Source organism: Sceloporus undulatus, chromosome 6 (genome assembly GCF_019175285.1).
Source record: "Sceloporus undulatus isolate JIND9_A2432 ecotype Alabama chromosome 6, SceUnd_v1.1, whole genome shotgun sequence".
NCBI lineage: Eukaryota > Metazoa > Chordata > Lepidosauria > Squamata > Phrynosomatidae > Sceloporus > Sceloporus undulatus.
In genome coordinates this window covers 146,917,343-146,933,766 of record NC_056527.1, presented here as the reverse complement: position 1 = coordinate 146,933,766, position 16,424 = coordinate 146,917,343, and the positions used below count along the sequence as shown (strand labels likewise).

The window sequence follows — 16,424 nt, the reverse complement described above, 5'->3', positions numbered from 1 at the left end:
AATGCGCTCTACATGGGGCTACCCTTGTACCAAGTTCGGAAGCTTCAATTGGTCCAAAATGTGGCTGCCAGGTTGGTCACTGGTTCATCCAGGTTTGACCACATAACACCGATTTTAAAATATCTTCACTGGCTCCCTACCAGCTTCCGGGCCCAATACAAGGTGTTGGTTATCACCTTTAAAGCCCTACATGGCTTGGGCCCGGGTTACTTGCAGGAACGCCTCTCCCTACACAATCTGCCCTGCACTCTTAGAATAACAGGGAAGAACGTATTAGAACATGTTCCAACTAAGCTCATATCGACTTCTCAAAAAGCTTTTATAGCAACTGCTCCAAAACTATGGAATGACCTCCCGGAAGAGAACTGTCTTATTACCTCCTTAGATTCTTTCAAGAGGGCACTTAAGACAGATCTCTTCCGGCGAGCTTATCCACCCAATCTGTTGTAATATCATCATTATATCACTGGACAAATTGTTGCATTACCACTCAATAGACCTAGTTCTATATTAACTGTACTATTTTATCGATGTATTTAAATGTATTTTAAATGTATTTTATTCTGATGTATTTTTAACTGGTTGTAATCCTGCCTTGAATCATTCGGGAGAGGCAGGAAAATATAAATAAACCATTATTATTAATTATTATTATTATTATTGTGGCGGGTTGCAGCAGCATGTCTGGGGTAAACCCAAGACATAACACAGAAAAAGAGCAGTTAAAACCGAATACTGTACAAACAAATACAAGCTGAAATTAAGACATCACTAACAAACAGTAAATTTTAGAAGTGTCCTCAAACGAGTAGATCTTGACCAGAATTGTAAAAGCTGACAATGCTAAGCAAGGGCAGGTTTAGCTGGAGAGTTCTTCAAAACAGGAACCGCAAGAGAAATCCCAGCTCTCAGCTTTAACTGCAGACTCTGCTAGAAATCACAGCAGATGCCACAGGATACGCTAGTTACAGACAGCCAAAATAAACTGCTTCGAGTCACAGTGGAGGTATGTGTTTTCAATGATGCATGCATCCTAAGAGTGAAGCCCCACCAAAGCCCGCTCAAGTCCTTAGGGCTAAGCGTGGCTTTGGTGTAACTTCTGGACTCTTAGGACACATGCATCATTGAAACACCATACCTCCACTGTGACTTGAAGCAGCTTTATTTTGGCTGTCTTGTAACAGCCTATGTCTTCCTCTTTAAGTGCTAAAGCCAAATTAAAAGTTCCCTAGAATTAGTCACTATTTTATTGGTTGACAACTTGTAACTTTCTGGAAATCCACAAGGCCCTTCATTCTAAATAGTATGCCAGTATTTAAGCTGTATAACTAATCTGGCATCAGGTAACAAATAGACTTCCCATCTGGAGAAGGTCCGCACCTGGGACTTTAAGTAGTACTTGCACTTGGGACTGAAGGGACTTATTCCTTTTGTGGGGAGAAAAACCCTCAATCGTTGTGTTTTGGAAAGCTCTGAAGGAGACCACAGATTAGTGTGATGTTTTTCCTGAAAACATTTGAGAGACCTGGAGATATGGGAGGCCAGGCCACATATCAAGGGTACCCCAAAGACCAGGAAGTGCTTCTCTGCTTGGCTCTCCCTTTTATTTGTCTTGGCAGGGAGTATGACTCAACTACTACAGTATTAGTAACAACTCACTCTCTAGTGTAAGATGGCATGTCTCAGTTGCTAATTTGAACACGTTTGTTTGACAGCTACTTGTGTTCTAGTGTTTTGGAAGTGGCATAAACATTATTTTTCTAACCGTAATGAAGAACATGTTTTTTCTTGCTCTACAGGATGAGATAATTGGTGATTTTATGACTTGAATGAATGTTTTGTATGTCTGCATTTAGAAAACAAAGCTGTATTTATTACCACAACATTCAAAAGCATAAAGGGCATACTTTTGGTGAAGATGTTAACTGAATACTAAGGAAAATCAACAAAATAAGCTTTTGTGAATTTATAATGTGGCACTCTGTATGGCCTTCCCATGCTTCTAAATGCACCCAATCTTTGGAACGGTGTTAAGTTCTCATAAACAGTCGGGAGGGGAGAGCGAGCAATGCTGGAAACTAAAAATTGCTGTTCATGGAATTGGCAAAAGTTACACGCTCCAAGGGTCATTTTGTAGGGTCAAAAGGACACAGTATTTTGAACCCATAATGGTAGGAATTTCTATAAATAGACAATTATCATTTTAATGTTCTGCTGTTTGTTTCTTTACTTACACTTCTGTTCTGTTAAGTTAGAATTCTGCAGGTTATACATACACATAAACATCCCCCTTATGTATAGAGATGTCCATTTTGGGTGCTACAAGGGCTGCTAAGTGATTTGTCTGTGAAACAGAACAAACCTGAAAAGCAAACAGTTGAGTCTTCATTCTCTCAGCTGAAATCGCCCAGACTCTTGGCTAGCAGGTCTGGGAAAGAAATGCTCTCTGGGGCCCTTGAAAGTCCCTGACGGTCTGAGCAATCAAGAACTGGCACAAAAAAGATCATCAATTTGGCCCAAATAAGAGACAAACTGACATTTTTGCTGCCATAACTGGTCAGCCCCAGGGCAAAGTACCCCCTCAGGAAGATTCAGGGGAGGAAATATTTTTAATGGTTGAGAAGAGCATGTGGTTGTATTGCTCAGCCACTAAGTTTACTCCGTCTCTTCACCAACAACCCAAATTTAGCTTGTTCTGCAACTGAAATCACTTTACCCTGGATAGCTGGAATACCAGAAGAACCATCCATTCAACCTAGAACTTCAAATGTATGAACATCAGATTGAATACTAGGCACTAGAAACCTAGAAACCAAAGCTCTCCCCCATCCTGTCCTTCTGTCTTTACAAACCTCTGAAGGGGTCTAACTGGGAATATGATCTGCTAACCCAGACCTCTCTTCATTTGTCCAATCTCTTTAGTTCTACAACTGAATACAATGCAGTAAAACCAGAGCTGCTTTTTTCCCCTGGAGTATTGAATAGGTAGCCATGTTAAATATACAGAACTCAATTCAGTCCCAGCTTGCCAAACGCTGAAGAGACGCAGAACTGCATCTGTGGGTTCCTGTTGCAATGCTGGTAAGCAATGCCAGGGAGTCATTTTATCCATTCATGCAGTAGAGCAAAATCCAGCTCATGTTCGTGATGCTATGAGGAAATCATCAAGCCTTGCTGCTTTTTTACAAATCCAATTTAGAGCTTCATGCGCAGAATACATCAGGGAAGGAGGAGAGTCCCCGGCCGACTGCACCCACCATCCACCTTTCACCAAGAGGACCGGAGGCACCTTTGCTCAGCCGCCTGGCTGGCTTACGGCCTTTTGTGCTGGGAGGCAGCCACCATTAGAATATTTAAATTTTAAAATACTATTCTGAGAGAGAATAGCTCTAACAGAAGCATTCACATCGGCTAATGTTTAGATAGCACAGAGGCAGCCAGCTGTTATGAAGGTTTATGTTACATTTAACAAGGGAATGACTAAGAAACCTGTTCCGTGGACAGCTGAACAAGGACACACGAAGTGAAATACTCCAGCAAAGCAGTATATATCCCCTATACACAGGCCAGAACACCTGCCGCAGAAAGCTCAAGCGCGTTCTTTAGTCAACGAAGGCTGTGCATGAGTCCCTCTGCTGGCGGCAGGACGAAGCGCCTCCTAACCCTAAGGGCTGCAGAACAAAGCACCAAGCCAGCAAGAACAGCCCTCCTTCCCTCCCAAGGCAGAGGAGCCCTGAAGCCAAGAGGCCGCCACTAGCGGGCAGCACCTCTAGCGCACCAAACGGCATTGCAAGCAAATAGTCTGACCTTTCTGTACATATGAACACAGAGAAAGAACTGCACATCTTCTCAAAATATCCCAGTTTGTTTCAGAAACACTGTGGCTTGATAGATCTGAGTTAAATCATCCTTCCCAGCCAAGGCCCACCCTGGCGGAGGAAAGGAACACAAAGATGGCAGGAAGAGAGCCAAAGCTTGGCCTGAAAGCCTATTCAAAAGCCCATTAGCAAGCACCATTTCCCTTACCACAAAAAGAATAGAGAGAAGAGGTCCTACAGCCGGCTACAAAAAGTTTGCAGACAAACTGAAAGTTTGGATCGTAACTAAATGAAGTTTTCCAATGACAGCAAAGGCAAAAGCGGCTTGTGTTTTCCCTTTATGACAATTATTTTATCTTGTCTTGCCACAAAACATATTTGAAGTGGCTAACAAGTCAAGTATAATCATAAGTATAAGAACAAAAGACAATTAAAATTACATATTGGCCTGTTACAGACTGCCAAAATAAAGCTGCTCGGGTCTCTTTGGAGGTATGCTATTTAAATGATGCATGCATCCTAAGATCCGGAAGCTGCACCAATGCTGCACTCCAGTGCTAGGAATGGAGTGTGGCTTGGCGCGACCTCGGACTCAGGACCAGGCATCATTAAATAGCATACCTCCAAGAGACCCAAAGCAGCTTTATTTGGCAGTCTGTAACAGCCATAATTCCGAAAAAAGTCCTATGGTGTTTCATGAGGCTTGCTGCCAGAAAACCCAGTGGTTGACCTTGGGCAAGTCACACTCTCTCAGCCCAGAGGAAGGCAATGGCAAACCTCCTCTAAACAAATTTTGACACGGAAACCTCGTGACCGGTTTGCCCAGGGTCGTTTTAAGTTGGACATGGCTTGAAAGCACACAGCAACAAAGCATACACAGGATTACAACCTTCGCAGCTGATTCCAAGTATCAAACTGTTGGTGTGTATCTCATCCATTTGCAGCACATTGTATCAAACAGCCATGATTTCATACATTATAGCTTTTCAAGACCACCTATTTATACTTGCACAACAGCAAACAAACAAGTACCTAGTCCGAACCTAACACCAGAATGCCATTAGTAAAAACTCATTTTTAGAAATATCCAAGTAATACAGCACCTCAACAGGTATAGCTGCGGTTCAGTGGCAAACACAGTATACACTGCTATAATGAGGACTTTCCACATTTGCACAGGTGGCAGGCTTGCCGTTGTCTCTCCCAATATTTAAAGATCAGAGAACTGTGTTTGGGGAGATGATGCAAGAGGAGGAGCTGCGGTTTTCTAGGAAGCGCTAAAAGGCCCTGGGAGTGTATCTGCAAACAGCTCAGGGCCCTAAGAGCAAGGCTCGCCCCTTGCAGCCCCTGCACTCTTCCTGCCAACGGCTCAAAAAGACACACTGGGAACTAGACTCTAAGGCCGTTACAGACAGCCAAAAAAAGCTGCTTCGAGTCACAGTGAGGTAGGTTTCAATGAGCATGCGCTCTAAGAGTCCAGAAGTCACCAAAGTGGAGGATGGTGTTTTCAATGCATGCGTCCTAAGAGTCCAGAAGTCACACCAAAGTGGAGGTATGGTGTTTCAATGATGCATGCGTCCAAAGTCCAGAAGTCACACCAAAGCACGCTCCGCTGGAGCGTGGCTTTGGTGTGACTTCTGGACTCCGTAGGACGCATGCATCATTGAAACACCATACCTCCATTGTGACTCGAAGCAGCTTTATTTTGGCTGTCTGTAACAGGCCTAAGCTACAGAGGAAACGTAAAATGCGGAGCCCAACTTCAGGCTCCCGTATCCCTTTGTCTCCTCTCTCACTCGCCCCTAATATCCCTCCAGCTTTTCTGGTTCAGAGCAAATGACTGTTACGCCTGCACTATTCTCAGCAATAACCAAGATGAGAAGCAAATTCACAAAGTATGGTTTGGGACAATGATTAAGGCTATTATCAGTACAAATGAAACGTTAATGGTGGCTGCCTTAGAAACTCAAAGTGGGGTAGAAAATGCCCACCTGAGAGGAGAGTCAAGACGTAAACAGCCACAGGGCAAAGCCCACCATTTAACCTCACCTGGATAAGTGGACAACACTGTGTTCACACTTTTGAAGTATTGTAAAATACTCTAACCAATCCAAATATCATTCACATCTGCAACAACTGCAGTCAATCTCCTCTTTAACAATCTTCAGACACTTTGGGCATTAGACCTGCTGGCTTTTCACTCCTTCAAATGTTGATCTCCTGGGAGAAAGGCTAATCTAGGTTTAGAAGCAACCGACGCAAGACCCAAGCCTCTGGCCAGTGTATTTGAAATGATATCTCAGCTCCTTCCAAGTGTGGAGAGGACTACTCCTCTGCAAGCTTAACCCTAACTATTAAAGGTCAGGCCAAATAATACAGCAACAGTGCTTTCAGATACAACCATCCAGTGCTTGACATAGAATTGCACAGCGGTTGACGCACAATCGAGGGAAGGCAACAGATCGACACTGTCTTCCAAAGGTGCTTCCTAATCAATGCAAAGTCAGACGGGGAAAACCACCCCTTTTCCATGTTGAATTAAGAGCCAGCCGATGACTGCTGTGAGGCAACATGAATTTATGGAGGAAGGGTCTGTCGGAGGAAGGGAGGGAGGGGTCCCTGGAAAGGCATTCCAGGCACAAGAGGAACTGATAGAGCGAAGGGCATTCATTCCTCAGGGCCTTAAAATGGCTGGACTCTACTCACTGCAGGAAAACCATGGGGCTCTTCCCCCCAGATGCTTAGCTGTCTCTGTCCTTGTCACCCCAACATCGCTGCCTGTCCTTCCTCCGCCTCCTGGATCTGCCACAAGGCCAGGCAGCCCTTTGGGTCGAAGGCCACTCTGCGCTCCGTTGAGCCTGGCTTTAGGCTGATCCAGACTCAGGCTCAAGGCAGGAACAGAGCTTCTCAAAGGCTAGCAGCTTAAACGGAGACTCAAGGCCTGAGGAAGCGAAAGCCCCGCCAACCACCCCGAAGCAGAGAGGCTTCCCAAGGAGGCCAAGCCATTCCAAGGCAGCAGAAGGAAAGGGCTCTGCTCCTCCTCCGCCTCCTTCCAAGGCAAGGAGCCCCTTCTCTGCCGAAGGAAGCGGGCCCAGAGGGAGGGAGGGAGGGAGGAGAGGGCCTGCCGTCGGGGCTCCTGCAGTCAGGGCTGCCCTGCTCACCTGCCCCGCCGAAGCGGCTGCTTCCCAGCGTGGTCGGCCTGGTCTTCCCGCTGTTCACCGGCGGAGAGAACATCTGAAAGGAACAGACGGAGCCCGGGTTAGAAGCAGCCCTGCCTCCCTCCGGAGCAGCGGAGAGGGAGCGGGGCCTCTGCCCCGGATGAGGAAGGGAGGGAAGGAGGCTGGGACACGCTCCGGGAGCCACGGGAGCCCTCCGCCCCGGGAAGCTCTGCCCAGCTGCTCCGAGGGAGTGTCCTTCCCCAGCCCCGGGAGAGACGGCCCCGGAGGGAGCGGAGCTCCGCCCTCCTGCCCCGGAAGGCTGGCTGCGGCGACTCGGTCCCGGGGCAGAGGGCCGAGAGGGCGGCCGGGGCTTCCCGACGGACGGCGCCTGGAGCGAGAGGGGGCTCCCGAGACCCCCGCCCTGGGCCCTCCCTCGTACCGCGCTGAAGTCGAGGAGGTCGCTGAGCTCCTTGTCGGTCCCGATGGCGGCGGCCATCCGAGGCTGCGGCTGCGGCTGCTGGGCGTTCATCTTCCTCCTTCATCCGCCGCCAGGAAGCGGAGGAGGAGGAGGAGGGCAGGGGCGCCCGGGAAAGGAGGGAAGGAAGGAAGGAAGGGAAGGCCGCCTCCCTGCCCTCCCGAAAGAGAAGGAGAAGGAGGAGAAGGCGAGCCTGGGCCTCCTCCCTCCGGGAGGGAAGGGGAAGGGCTTCTCCCGGGCCTCCCCTCCTCCTCCTTCTTCCTCTTCCGCGGGAAGGGAGGCTCTTCTTCAGCCGAAAGCCAGGAAGAGGCGCAGGAGGAGGAAGGAGAGCGGAAGAGGCAGAAAGAAAGGGAAGCCCCGCCCACTGCCCCGCCCTCTCTGCGCGCTCCCGAGGGAAGGGGAGGGGAGGAGGAAGGAGGGGCGAGAGCGCGCCCCCGCGGAACCCACCCTCCCTCCCTCCCTCCCTCCCTCCACGGAGGAAGGGCGCCGCCCGGGGACTGGGCCGACGAGTCTCCCTCCGAGGAGGGAAGGAGGGCCGCCTTCCCCTCGGAGCAGCCTCCCTCCCTCCCTCTTCCGGGGATCCCTCCGCGCCTCTCCGAAGAGGGAAAGGAGGCCCGGCCCAGCGAAGCCGCGCTTAACCCTTCGCGGCCCGGAGAGAGAGAGAGAGAGAGAGCGAGAGCAGAGGAGGGGCGGGAGGGGCTGCAGCCGCGGGGATCCAGGGCGGGACTCCGGGGCAGCCGAGGGAAGGCGGCACAGCTGGCCTGCTGCTGCTGGGGCCCGTCTGGGAGCCCCTCTTGCGCCCCTCCTGGAAGCAGCGCGACGAGGCCCAGCGGCCCAGGGGCTCCGTCGGGGGGCAGGCAGAGGCCCCTCGGCAGGCCCGAGTCAGGAGGCCGGCAGTCGCGACTCTTCGGGACCCAGGGAGCAAGCTGCAAGCCGAGGGAAGCCCGTCTGCCCCGAGGGGCTCCGAGGCGCCGACGGAAGGAGGAGGAGGAGGCAAGGGCCGCCGCGGCCTCAGGGAGGCTCTGGGCCCCTGAACCATCTCCCCAGAGGCCTCTGCCTGGGCACCGGGTCCTGGCATTTGAGAGGCCTTTTCACTCCGGCTCTGAAACCGCAAAAGCACTTTGGCCCCAGACCCCGAGTCGCAACAAAAGACTCTGAAACCCCCCGGAGCAAGAAGCGCCCTTCGCAGCCCTTGCCCAGAAACCCACCCCGGGCCCTTATGGGGCTGATGCGCCTTCGGGATCCTGCCTGGCCTCGCTTTCTAGACCGAAAGGGAAAACGGGGCCCTCTGGTTTCCAGGCTGAGGACTAGTTGCTAGGGGCCCATTTTTGGCCATGAGCTTTGCTGCAGTCTCTTGGTGCCATTGGTGGCGCATAGATGTCGGCCAGACAGAGGGACCTGTCTTCTGCAAACACTTTTGCCGCTAGAAATGAGAAACCAAGGAAGGGGCCGAAGGGTCCAGAAGACAGGAAAGCATCCTCAGGTAGATCTGGAGACATCTGCTAACCAGGGGTGCACCCACACTGGAGAAATAATCCAGTTTGCCACTGCTTTAACTCTTTCTGACTCAAGGCTATGGAATTCTGGGAGTTGGGGTTTGTTGTGGGGCCCACAAGCACCAACTCCCAGAATTCCATAGCCTTGAGCCAGAAAGAGTTAAAGCAGTCTGGGCAGTTCAGCTGCATCTTTTGGGCAAATCCGAGCGGAGGCTGACATTGTCGGTGCCCCCAATTCTTTCTAGCTCAGCTCAGGGCCATTTGCGCCTTGTGCCAGGTCCCTTCATGCCTTCTTGGGCTGCCCTGTGCCCACTTGCACCTGCAGACACTTTGGTTTCCGACCCTCTCACAGGCTGACCAGATTGCTAACCACATTCTTGCAGGTGTCGTGTCGCCTGAGGCGCATGCTTGGAAGCATCACTTGGTCCACCAGAGCAAGGACACAGAGGTCCCTGCTCTGCCTGCTTCTGCCTTCTCTCTTGCCCAGCTTCCATGGCGGGCGAAGGAATAGTCTTCTCTGCCTTGCTCCTGCCCAGCGCAGAAATACTGGCTGGCTGCAGAATTATTATCAGTCCCTCCACCTTTGGCTCCATGGACTTCTGCACTGGGCCCCTTTGTTTTACAGTATTATGTGTTCTGTACATTATGCATCAATCAATGATTACATTGTAAAGTAAGTGGATAGGATAAACACAATTGTATTTGTATTTATTTAAAGCTTACATGAAACAATCCTGGAATGGTTTACACCACCAAGCTGGAGGCTACCACTCTCCCTAAATAGAGGAGGCTGGCCTATATCAGGAAGGGAGGTCAAGTAGCAGAATCCCTGTTCTGTCCTTGGCACCCGCCTTCAGGACGGACACACACTCGAACCCAGAAGACCGTGGGAGAGGCAGCTGGCGAGGGAGATGGGACCCCAGCAGGCCAGGGCCACTCTGTCTCCCCACACTCCAGGCCTTTCCTACTTCTGTACAGAGAACCCCAATGGACAGAATGGGGGAGTCTGACACACATACACCAGTTCCATCCAGCTAGGCCTCCGTGATATAAGCCAGGTTGGCGTCCTCATTCGGAATCCGTTCCTGGATCTCTGCAGGGTTTTTCCCTATTTACAGACCTGGCATTCAGCAGCAGCAGGAGGACAGTTAAGAGGCAGCCAAGACTTTGTGGCTCTGCCCTCAACTGGTTCAACAAAGACAAGGAGTACTGTGTCCCCAGTGCTGTTGATGCAGGTAACGCTGGTCAGCTGCCACGTTCTTAGAGAAAGTCCCATGCCACTGGATAAGCGTATATGCGCGCACACACACATTTGTTCCTATGGCCCTCTCCCTCTGGAAGAATCCAGGGGAAATCCCTCCCTGCAAGACCCATAGGAAGCAGTGCAGTTGCCCTTGTCTTAAGGGGCCTTGTTCCCTTTCTCCCCTGAGCAGCCTCCCTCCACAGCCGCCTCTCCGTTGGAATGCGGTGCCCCAGCAGAAGGAGGCCAGCCCTCCCGTTCTCCCGCCCCAAAGTCTTCCCTGTAAAAGCTGCTAAGTGGAACCAGATGGGCTCCGCCAACCACCCATTGGCTGCCCCACTAATGCAATTTCAACACTGTACCCCTGACGCACCAAGGATGGAGGAGGAGCGGCTGCTTCGGGCAAAATAATTACTGTACCTCTAGGCCATGGAAGGAGAGCAAAGCTGCAGAAGAATGTGGATCCCTTCATTTTTAAGGTCTGGAAACCTCTGAAACATCCTGGCCTGCGCCCTGAGCACAACCTGCTCTTGTAAAATGAAGTACTGGTTCCTGCTGAAAAGAAGGCTTTTGTGCTCTGCACCATGGCTGGAAAAAATCATGAGAATTATATGTGGTTGTGGTTCTCACAACAGCCTGGTCAGTCTTGAATCTGGCTTGTGCAACTGTCAGTTATCTGTTGCCAAGGCCTTGGAAAGGCCAGGCAGGAAATCACACTTCCTGATCCAAAGTTTAAAGTGTGTCAGTGTGCGCTCTGGAGGAGGAGGAGGAGGCTGCCATGGTAGAGCCTTGCTGCGCATCTGAGCTCTCGGGGCAAAGGCTAATCCCAGGCAACACAGCCAGGAAAAGTGTGGACATCAGCATGCCTTGGTGACAGGATCAGTTACATGCTTCCCTGGAAGAAGGGTGGTGAAATCACATTTTTAATGCCACAGATGTTGCCTTCTTGTTTAGTAATGCAGCCATAAGCGTAACAGGATTTATAGCATGCTTCACAAGGAATTCCAAATAGATGTCCACTCAGGAATCCCTACAGTTATTTACTCCTAACACAATCTGACCACCATTTTTAAACATCAGTTGGGATGATTTAAGAACAGGAGCAGCAGGTCCCCAATATTTACAGTTTAGAACATAAAGCTAGAAAGGGTAGTTTTTCTAGTGGGGAGGGTTATGAAAAGATGGATTTCCCTCAGTTCAATGAAGCCGATTATCTGGCCCCATTTCAAATTGGCTTTAGGGCGGGATATGGAGTTGAGACAGCCATGGTCGCTTTAGTTGATGATCTCCGTCTGTGCATCGACAGGGGTAGTGTGACCCTGTTGGTGCTCTTGGACATCTCAGCAGCATTGGATACCATTGACCATGGTATCCTTCTGGAACGCCTGAGGGAACTAGGTATTGGGGGCTGCGCTCCAGTAGTTCCGTTCCTACCTTTCAGGCAGATTCCAGATGGTGATGCTGGGGGACAATTGTTCTCGTAAAAGGGAATTGACATCTGGCATCCCTCAGGACACCATTCTATCCCCCATGCTTTTTAACATTTATACGAAGCCGCTGGGAGAAATCATTCAGAGACATGGGGTGCGGTGTTATCAATATGCCGATGACACCCAAATTCACTTCTCTATGTCTCCGACTGCTGCAGTGACTAAGGATGGCATCTCTCCCTCCTGAATTGCCTTCCTTAAGTCAGTGATGGGCTGGATCGATGAGGGAAAACAAACTCAGCTGATCCAGAGAAAACGGGGTGCTCGCGATAGGTGCCCCTATCCTTGACGGGGACACACTCCCCCTGAGAATGAAGTTCGCCGTTTGGGAGTACTGGACTCGTCTCTACAGTGACATCTCAGGTGTGGAACGATAGCCAGGAGTGCATGGTATCAGCTTCAGCTGATACGCCAACTGCCTCTCTACCTGGCTCAAGGGCATCTTGAAACAGTACTACATGCGCTGGTAATATCTCGTTTAGATTTCTGCAATGCGTTCTACATTGGGGCTACCTTTGTACCAAGTTCGGAAGCTCTCACTGATTCAGAATGTGCAGCCAGATGATCCCCAGGACACCAAGATCAGAGCAATCATGTACAGGGGTGTGAAATCTCTACATTGGCTGCCGATTAGCTTCTGGGCGCAATACAAAGTTTCGGTTATTACATATAAGCCCTACATGGCCTGGGCCCAAGTTACTTAAGGGAACGCCTCTCTCCGATAATCTGCCCCGCCCTCAGGACTCTGGCACAAAAATATTGGAACAACCCAAAACCAGGTTGGAATACCCCTTGTAGAGCATTTTCTGCAATGGCCTCTAGACTCTGGAACAATTTACGAAGAGGTCCGTCTTAACCCTTCCTTGGAATCCTTCAAAAAAGACACTGAAGACGGATCTCTTCCGGTGGACCTATCCAACGGATCTCCTCTAATCTGATTTGTACATCTGAATATATGACTCCATCCTTACGGCTGAGCAGCACTACAACAACTTTCTCCTTTTCCCTTTTAATGTTATTTCTTGGATTGATGTTTTTTGAATTATGTATTTTATGGATGTTTTACTGCTGTAATCCGCTTCGATCTGAAGGGAAGAAGCGGGAAATAAAATAACATTATTATTTTTATTATTAAATGCAATATCCATGCCTTTCTGGGTTTCTTGAATGGAGAAACATTTATGGCTCTACACATACCCCTTTTCTGGGGAAGAGGAGCCAAGAGCAAGGACATAGCTAAGGGGGGGGGTTTGGGGGTCTGGACCCCCCCCCATCAGGACTGGGGATTTTCAAGCTCCTTCCTCCCCCTCCTCCTCCCCTCCATCAAAAGCACAGGCTCCGATGGACTGGAGGAAAAAAGGGGGGGAAGTTGCAGGGAGGCTGGAGGGGGGGAGGGAGGACGGGTGTGTGAATCAAGGCACTTTAAAAGAGAGGATGACTCTGGCAGGGGCTCCTGCCTGTGACTGGACAGAGCGCCCATCAGTCGCAGAGAGGAAGGAAGCACCATGAAAAGGCGGCGCTTGGCAAAGGCCACCCCTTTTCTTCATCAATAGCCACTCACTGCAAACTTGAGTAGTTTATCATACTAGGCTGTATAGAGTGATTGCCATGGCGACGTGCTGTTGGATTATGGGTGTTGTAGTTCAGTGACCTCCCCCATCTCTCTATCTCTGGCTGAGCTTTCCAAATGACCCTCTCACCAAACTGCAAAGCCCAGAATTCTATAGCATGGGGGAATTCTACACTGTTGATATAATACACTTTGACACCACTTTAAGTGTTGTAGCTCAATTTTACACAGCATTTTTTTTTCTTTGTAAAAAGGTTACTGGTGCCTCACAAAAACTACAAATCCCAGGGGGTTTGGGTTTTTTTGGTAGCCTGGAAGTTAAAAGTGGTGTCAAACTGCCTTATTTCTACAGTGTAGTTGCTCACAGTGTTGCAACTGCTAAAGTTAAAAACAGAATATAGTTCCATTACAGTGCATTGTGATCTGGGTATTGTTGTTGTTGTGTTTGTGCCTTGAAGCCCTTTCCAACTTATGGCAACCCTAAAATGAACCTATCCTGGGGTTTTCTTGGCAAGATTTGTTCAGAAGGCTGTCTGCCATTGCCATCCTCTGAAGCTGAGAGAGTGTTGACTTACTCCCCAAGGTCACACACTGGGGTTTCATGGCTGAGCTGGAAATCAAACCCTGGTCTCCAGACTTCAGAGTCATAGTCCACCACTCAAACCACTACAACCAATTTTTACTTGTGGGTCTCTTACATGACAAATTCCAAAAACCCATACTTTTGCAGTTAACTTTATTAAGCCAACCTGCAGCAATACTGTAATCTAATTTGAAACTGCTTTCAGACTGCTCTGGCTCAGTGCTAGGGAATTCTGGGAACTGTATGGTACAAAACATACACTGCAGCAGAATTTCACTGGTAGGACATACATCTTTCCCCTTCTTCATCCCTTGGCCTGTTGGACTGTCTCTGTTTATGTTTTAATGATATCCAGTGCATTATTGCTGACCTGCCATGTTTGTTGCATAACCACATCGTATGTTTTTCTGAGCGATGTGATATTAAAATAGTTTAACAGTTTTTATTACTGAGTGTTTCAAGATGGATGTTGTTTGTGATCAGAAAGAAATAAGTTCTGACAGCAAACTAAAAAGGGTAAGCACATTAAATTTACCACGACTTCATTATGGAAAAGAAGTGAAAGTTATCAAATTGGCATATAGAATAAAATTATGTATGAGAAGAAAGAATTAAGAATTTATATTTTAATCTTTGAACCCTCCCCCTCGCCTCGGTCTTCTTGTATTACTGGTGTTACTCACACATTACAAGAAGAAAATTGTAACGTTCTAGTTGTAAATCCTAACAAGCTCACCTTGTTGTTCTCATTTTATTCCTGGCCCCTTTCTTTTTCTGTCAACCTGTGGCTCTCATCCATTATGCACCTCCTGCCTCGTGATCGTGCTCCCTGCTCTTTTTTAAGTTTAGTTTTGTTTTTCCCTTATTATATATACATTTTACAATAACCCTCTGAACTACCCAGAATGTAATACTTGTTCAGGGATTCCGTCCCCTAGCTGGGCACTCCCTTCCTTCCCATCCCCTCCTGGCTTCTCCGCCCATACTTCCCCCCCTCCCGCTCCTCCCATGTTGAGCTTTTCCCCCTAGGTACCATACCTACGGTCTCCATCGTTGAATGCTTCGGAATCGCTTTGTAATTAGGGTGTTCGGCTTTCCGCCCTCTCTTCGTTTGTCCGGCCTGCCCATCGCCTCGCCACTTTTCAGCCCCCCAGCCTTTATTACCCGACTATCTCGGTTTTGCCTTGGCCATCTCAGCTCTTTCTTTGTTTCAGTCCGGCCCTCGCCTCCCGTCCTTTCCTCCCCTCCTCATCTCCTTCCTTTCCATCTCAGCTTGGCACCCTCCACTCCCTGCGGAGCTGACCAGCATCTGAGACCGATGGTCATAGTCTCCCAAGGAGATCAAGGATGTGGTTTGATTTGATTGATTCTCGTGTGACGTCATGCAATTGCTGGATGTCAGGGAACCTCAGCCTGGCCATACACCCCACCCATGATGGTAAATCTCCATCCGCCAGCAACAGATGTATACCTGTGGAAGAAGAAAACAACAGTGGGTTGGAGCGGTTAGTGGGAAGGGGGGCATTATTTATGATAAAGCAGGTTTCTACTCTCATCCTGCCATGCTCGCACCATCTTACTAAGGACCACCATCCCCGTTCTGGTGGGACTTCACACCCTCAGACACACCTGGGTCTGGGATTCCTGTTGGTATCCTTACACCTCTGCAAGTCCCTCTGAAAGACGTAGTTGGTAGGCATTATTTGGGTGGCTCCTGAGCCCATGGTCCATTACTCAGTTCGTGGTTCTTTCTAACTGTTGCAAAGTCAGTGGTCTAGCCATACGTCTTCCAGAAACTAGCCCACCAGTTCTATGAAATCTTATGCTACACAATCCCTGTTGCCAGGATCTGAAGATTTCCAGATTAATGTGGCTCGTGTCTCAGATTGTAGTTACACAGTACACGCCTGGATTTCCCTCGTGTGGCCAACTCACCTTCAGGCCACTGACTGGCTTGTGATCTAAACTTTGTTGGGCATCTCTGGCCCATGACGGCTGCAAATACTTCTGGGTGGGCATCTGCCATGGGTGGCTAAACCAGAAGCGCCCTATGCCCCCCCCCAGGCGCCCAGCCAACATGGCCCACCCCAGGTGGAACCAACCATCGCCCACCCCGCCCAGCAGCTTACAGTTCAGCAGTGGCCAGCTGGAGAGGGAGAGGCCCCAGCCACAGAGGACAGCGACTTGCTGGACGGTTAAAGCTCAGCCTTACTTTCCACAGTGAGAGGAACGGTCTGGCTGGTGTGCAACCAGCAGTAGTTGCAGTTGCCCCAGCCGAAGAAGAATGGCCAAGGCCCAAGATTTTGCGAGAGGACCCGCAGGGAGTAGAGACACAGGCCCCTTTCCTCGCCGGGCTCCAGAGGGACTGGATAAAGCCGGGGGCGGGCTTGCTGGAGGCTGGTCTCGCGTCCTCCGCGGGGGCTGCCCGCCTCCTTCTGGACAGGGAGGCTTCTCCCCCAAGAGGAAAGCTCTGCCCTCCCGCCTTCAGCCGCCGAGGAAGAGGAGCCTCTTCTCTCCCTCGGAGGAAGTGACACTCCTCTGGGGACGAGCGTGGCTCTGGCTGGGGATCCAGGGTCGGAGTGTCAGGTCCAGGG

The 16,424-nt window shown here is 49.8% G+C and overlaps 1 protein-coding gene across 1 annotated transcript in view; it reads right to left on the bottom strand.

Annotated features, from left to right (window-relative positions):
• TCF12 (transcription factor 12) overlaps positions 1 to 7,806 on the bottom strand; it is a 116,854-nt gene extending 109,048 nt beyond the window's left edge. Inside the window, exons 1-2 of the mRNA XM_042471384.1 lie at positions 7,416 to 7,806; positions 6,980 to 7,052 (exon numbers count right to left, since the gene is read on the bottom strand). Of these exons, the coding sequence (XP_042327318.1) occupies positions 6,980 to 7,052; positions 7,416 to 7,505 (163 nt within the window). The 5' untranslated portion in view covers positions 7,506 to 7,806. The remainder of the gene's footprint in view (positions 1 to 6,979; positions 7,053 to 7,415) is intronic.
• Positions 7,807 to 16,424: the final 8,618 nt, after the last annotated feature.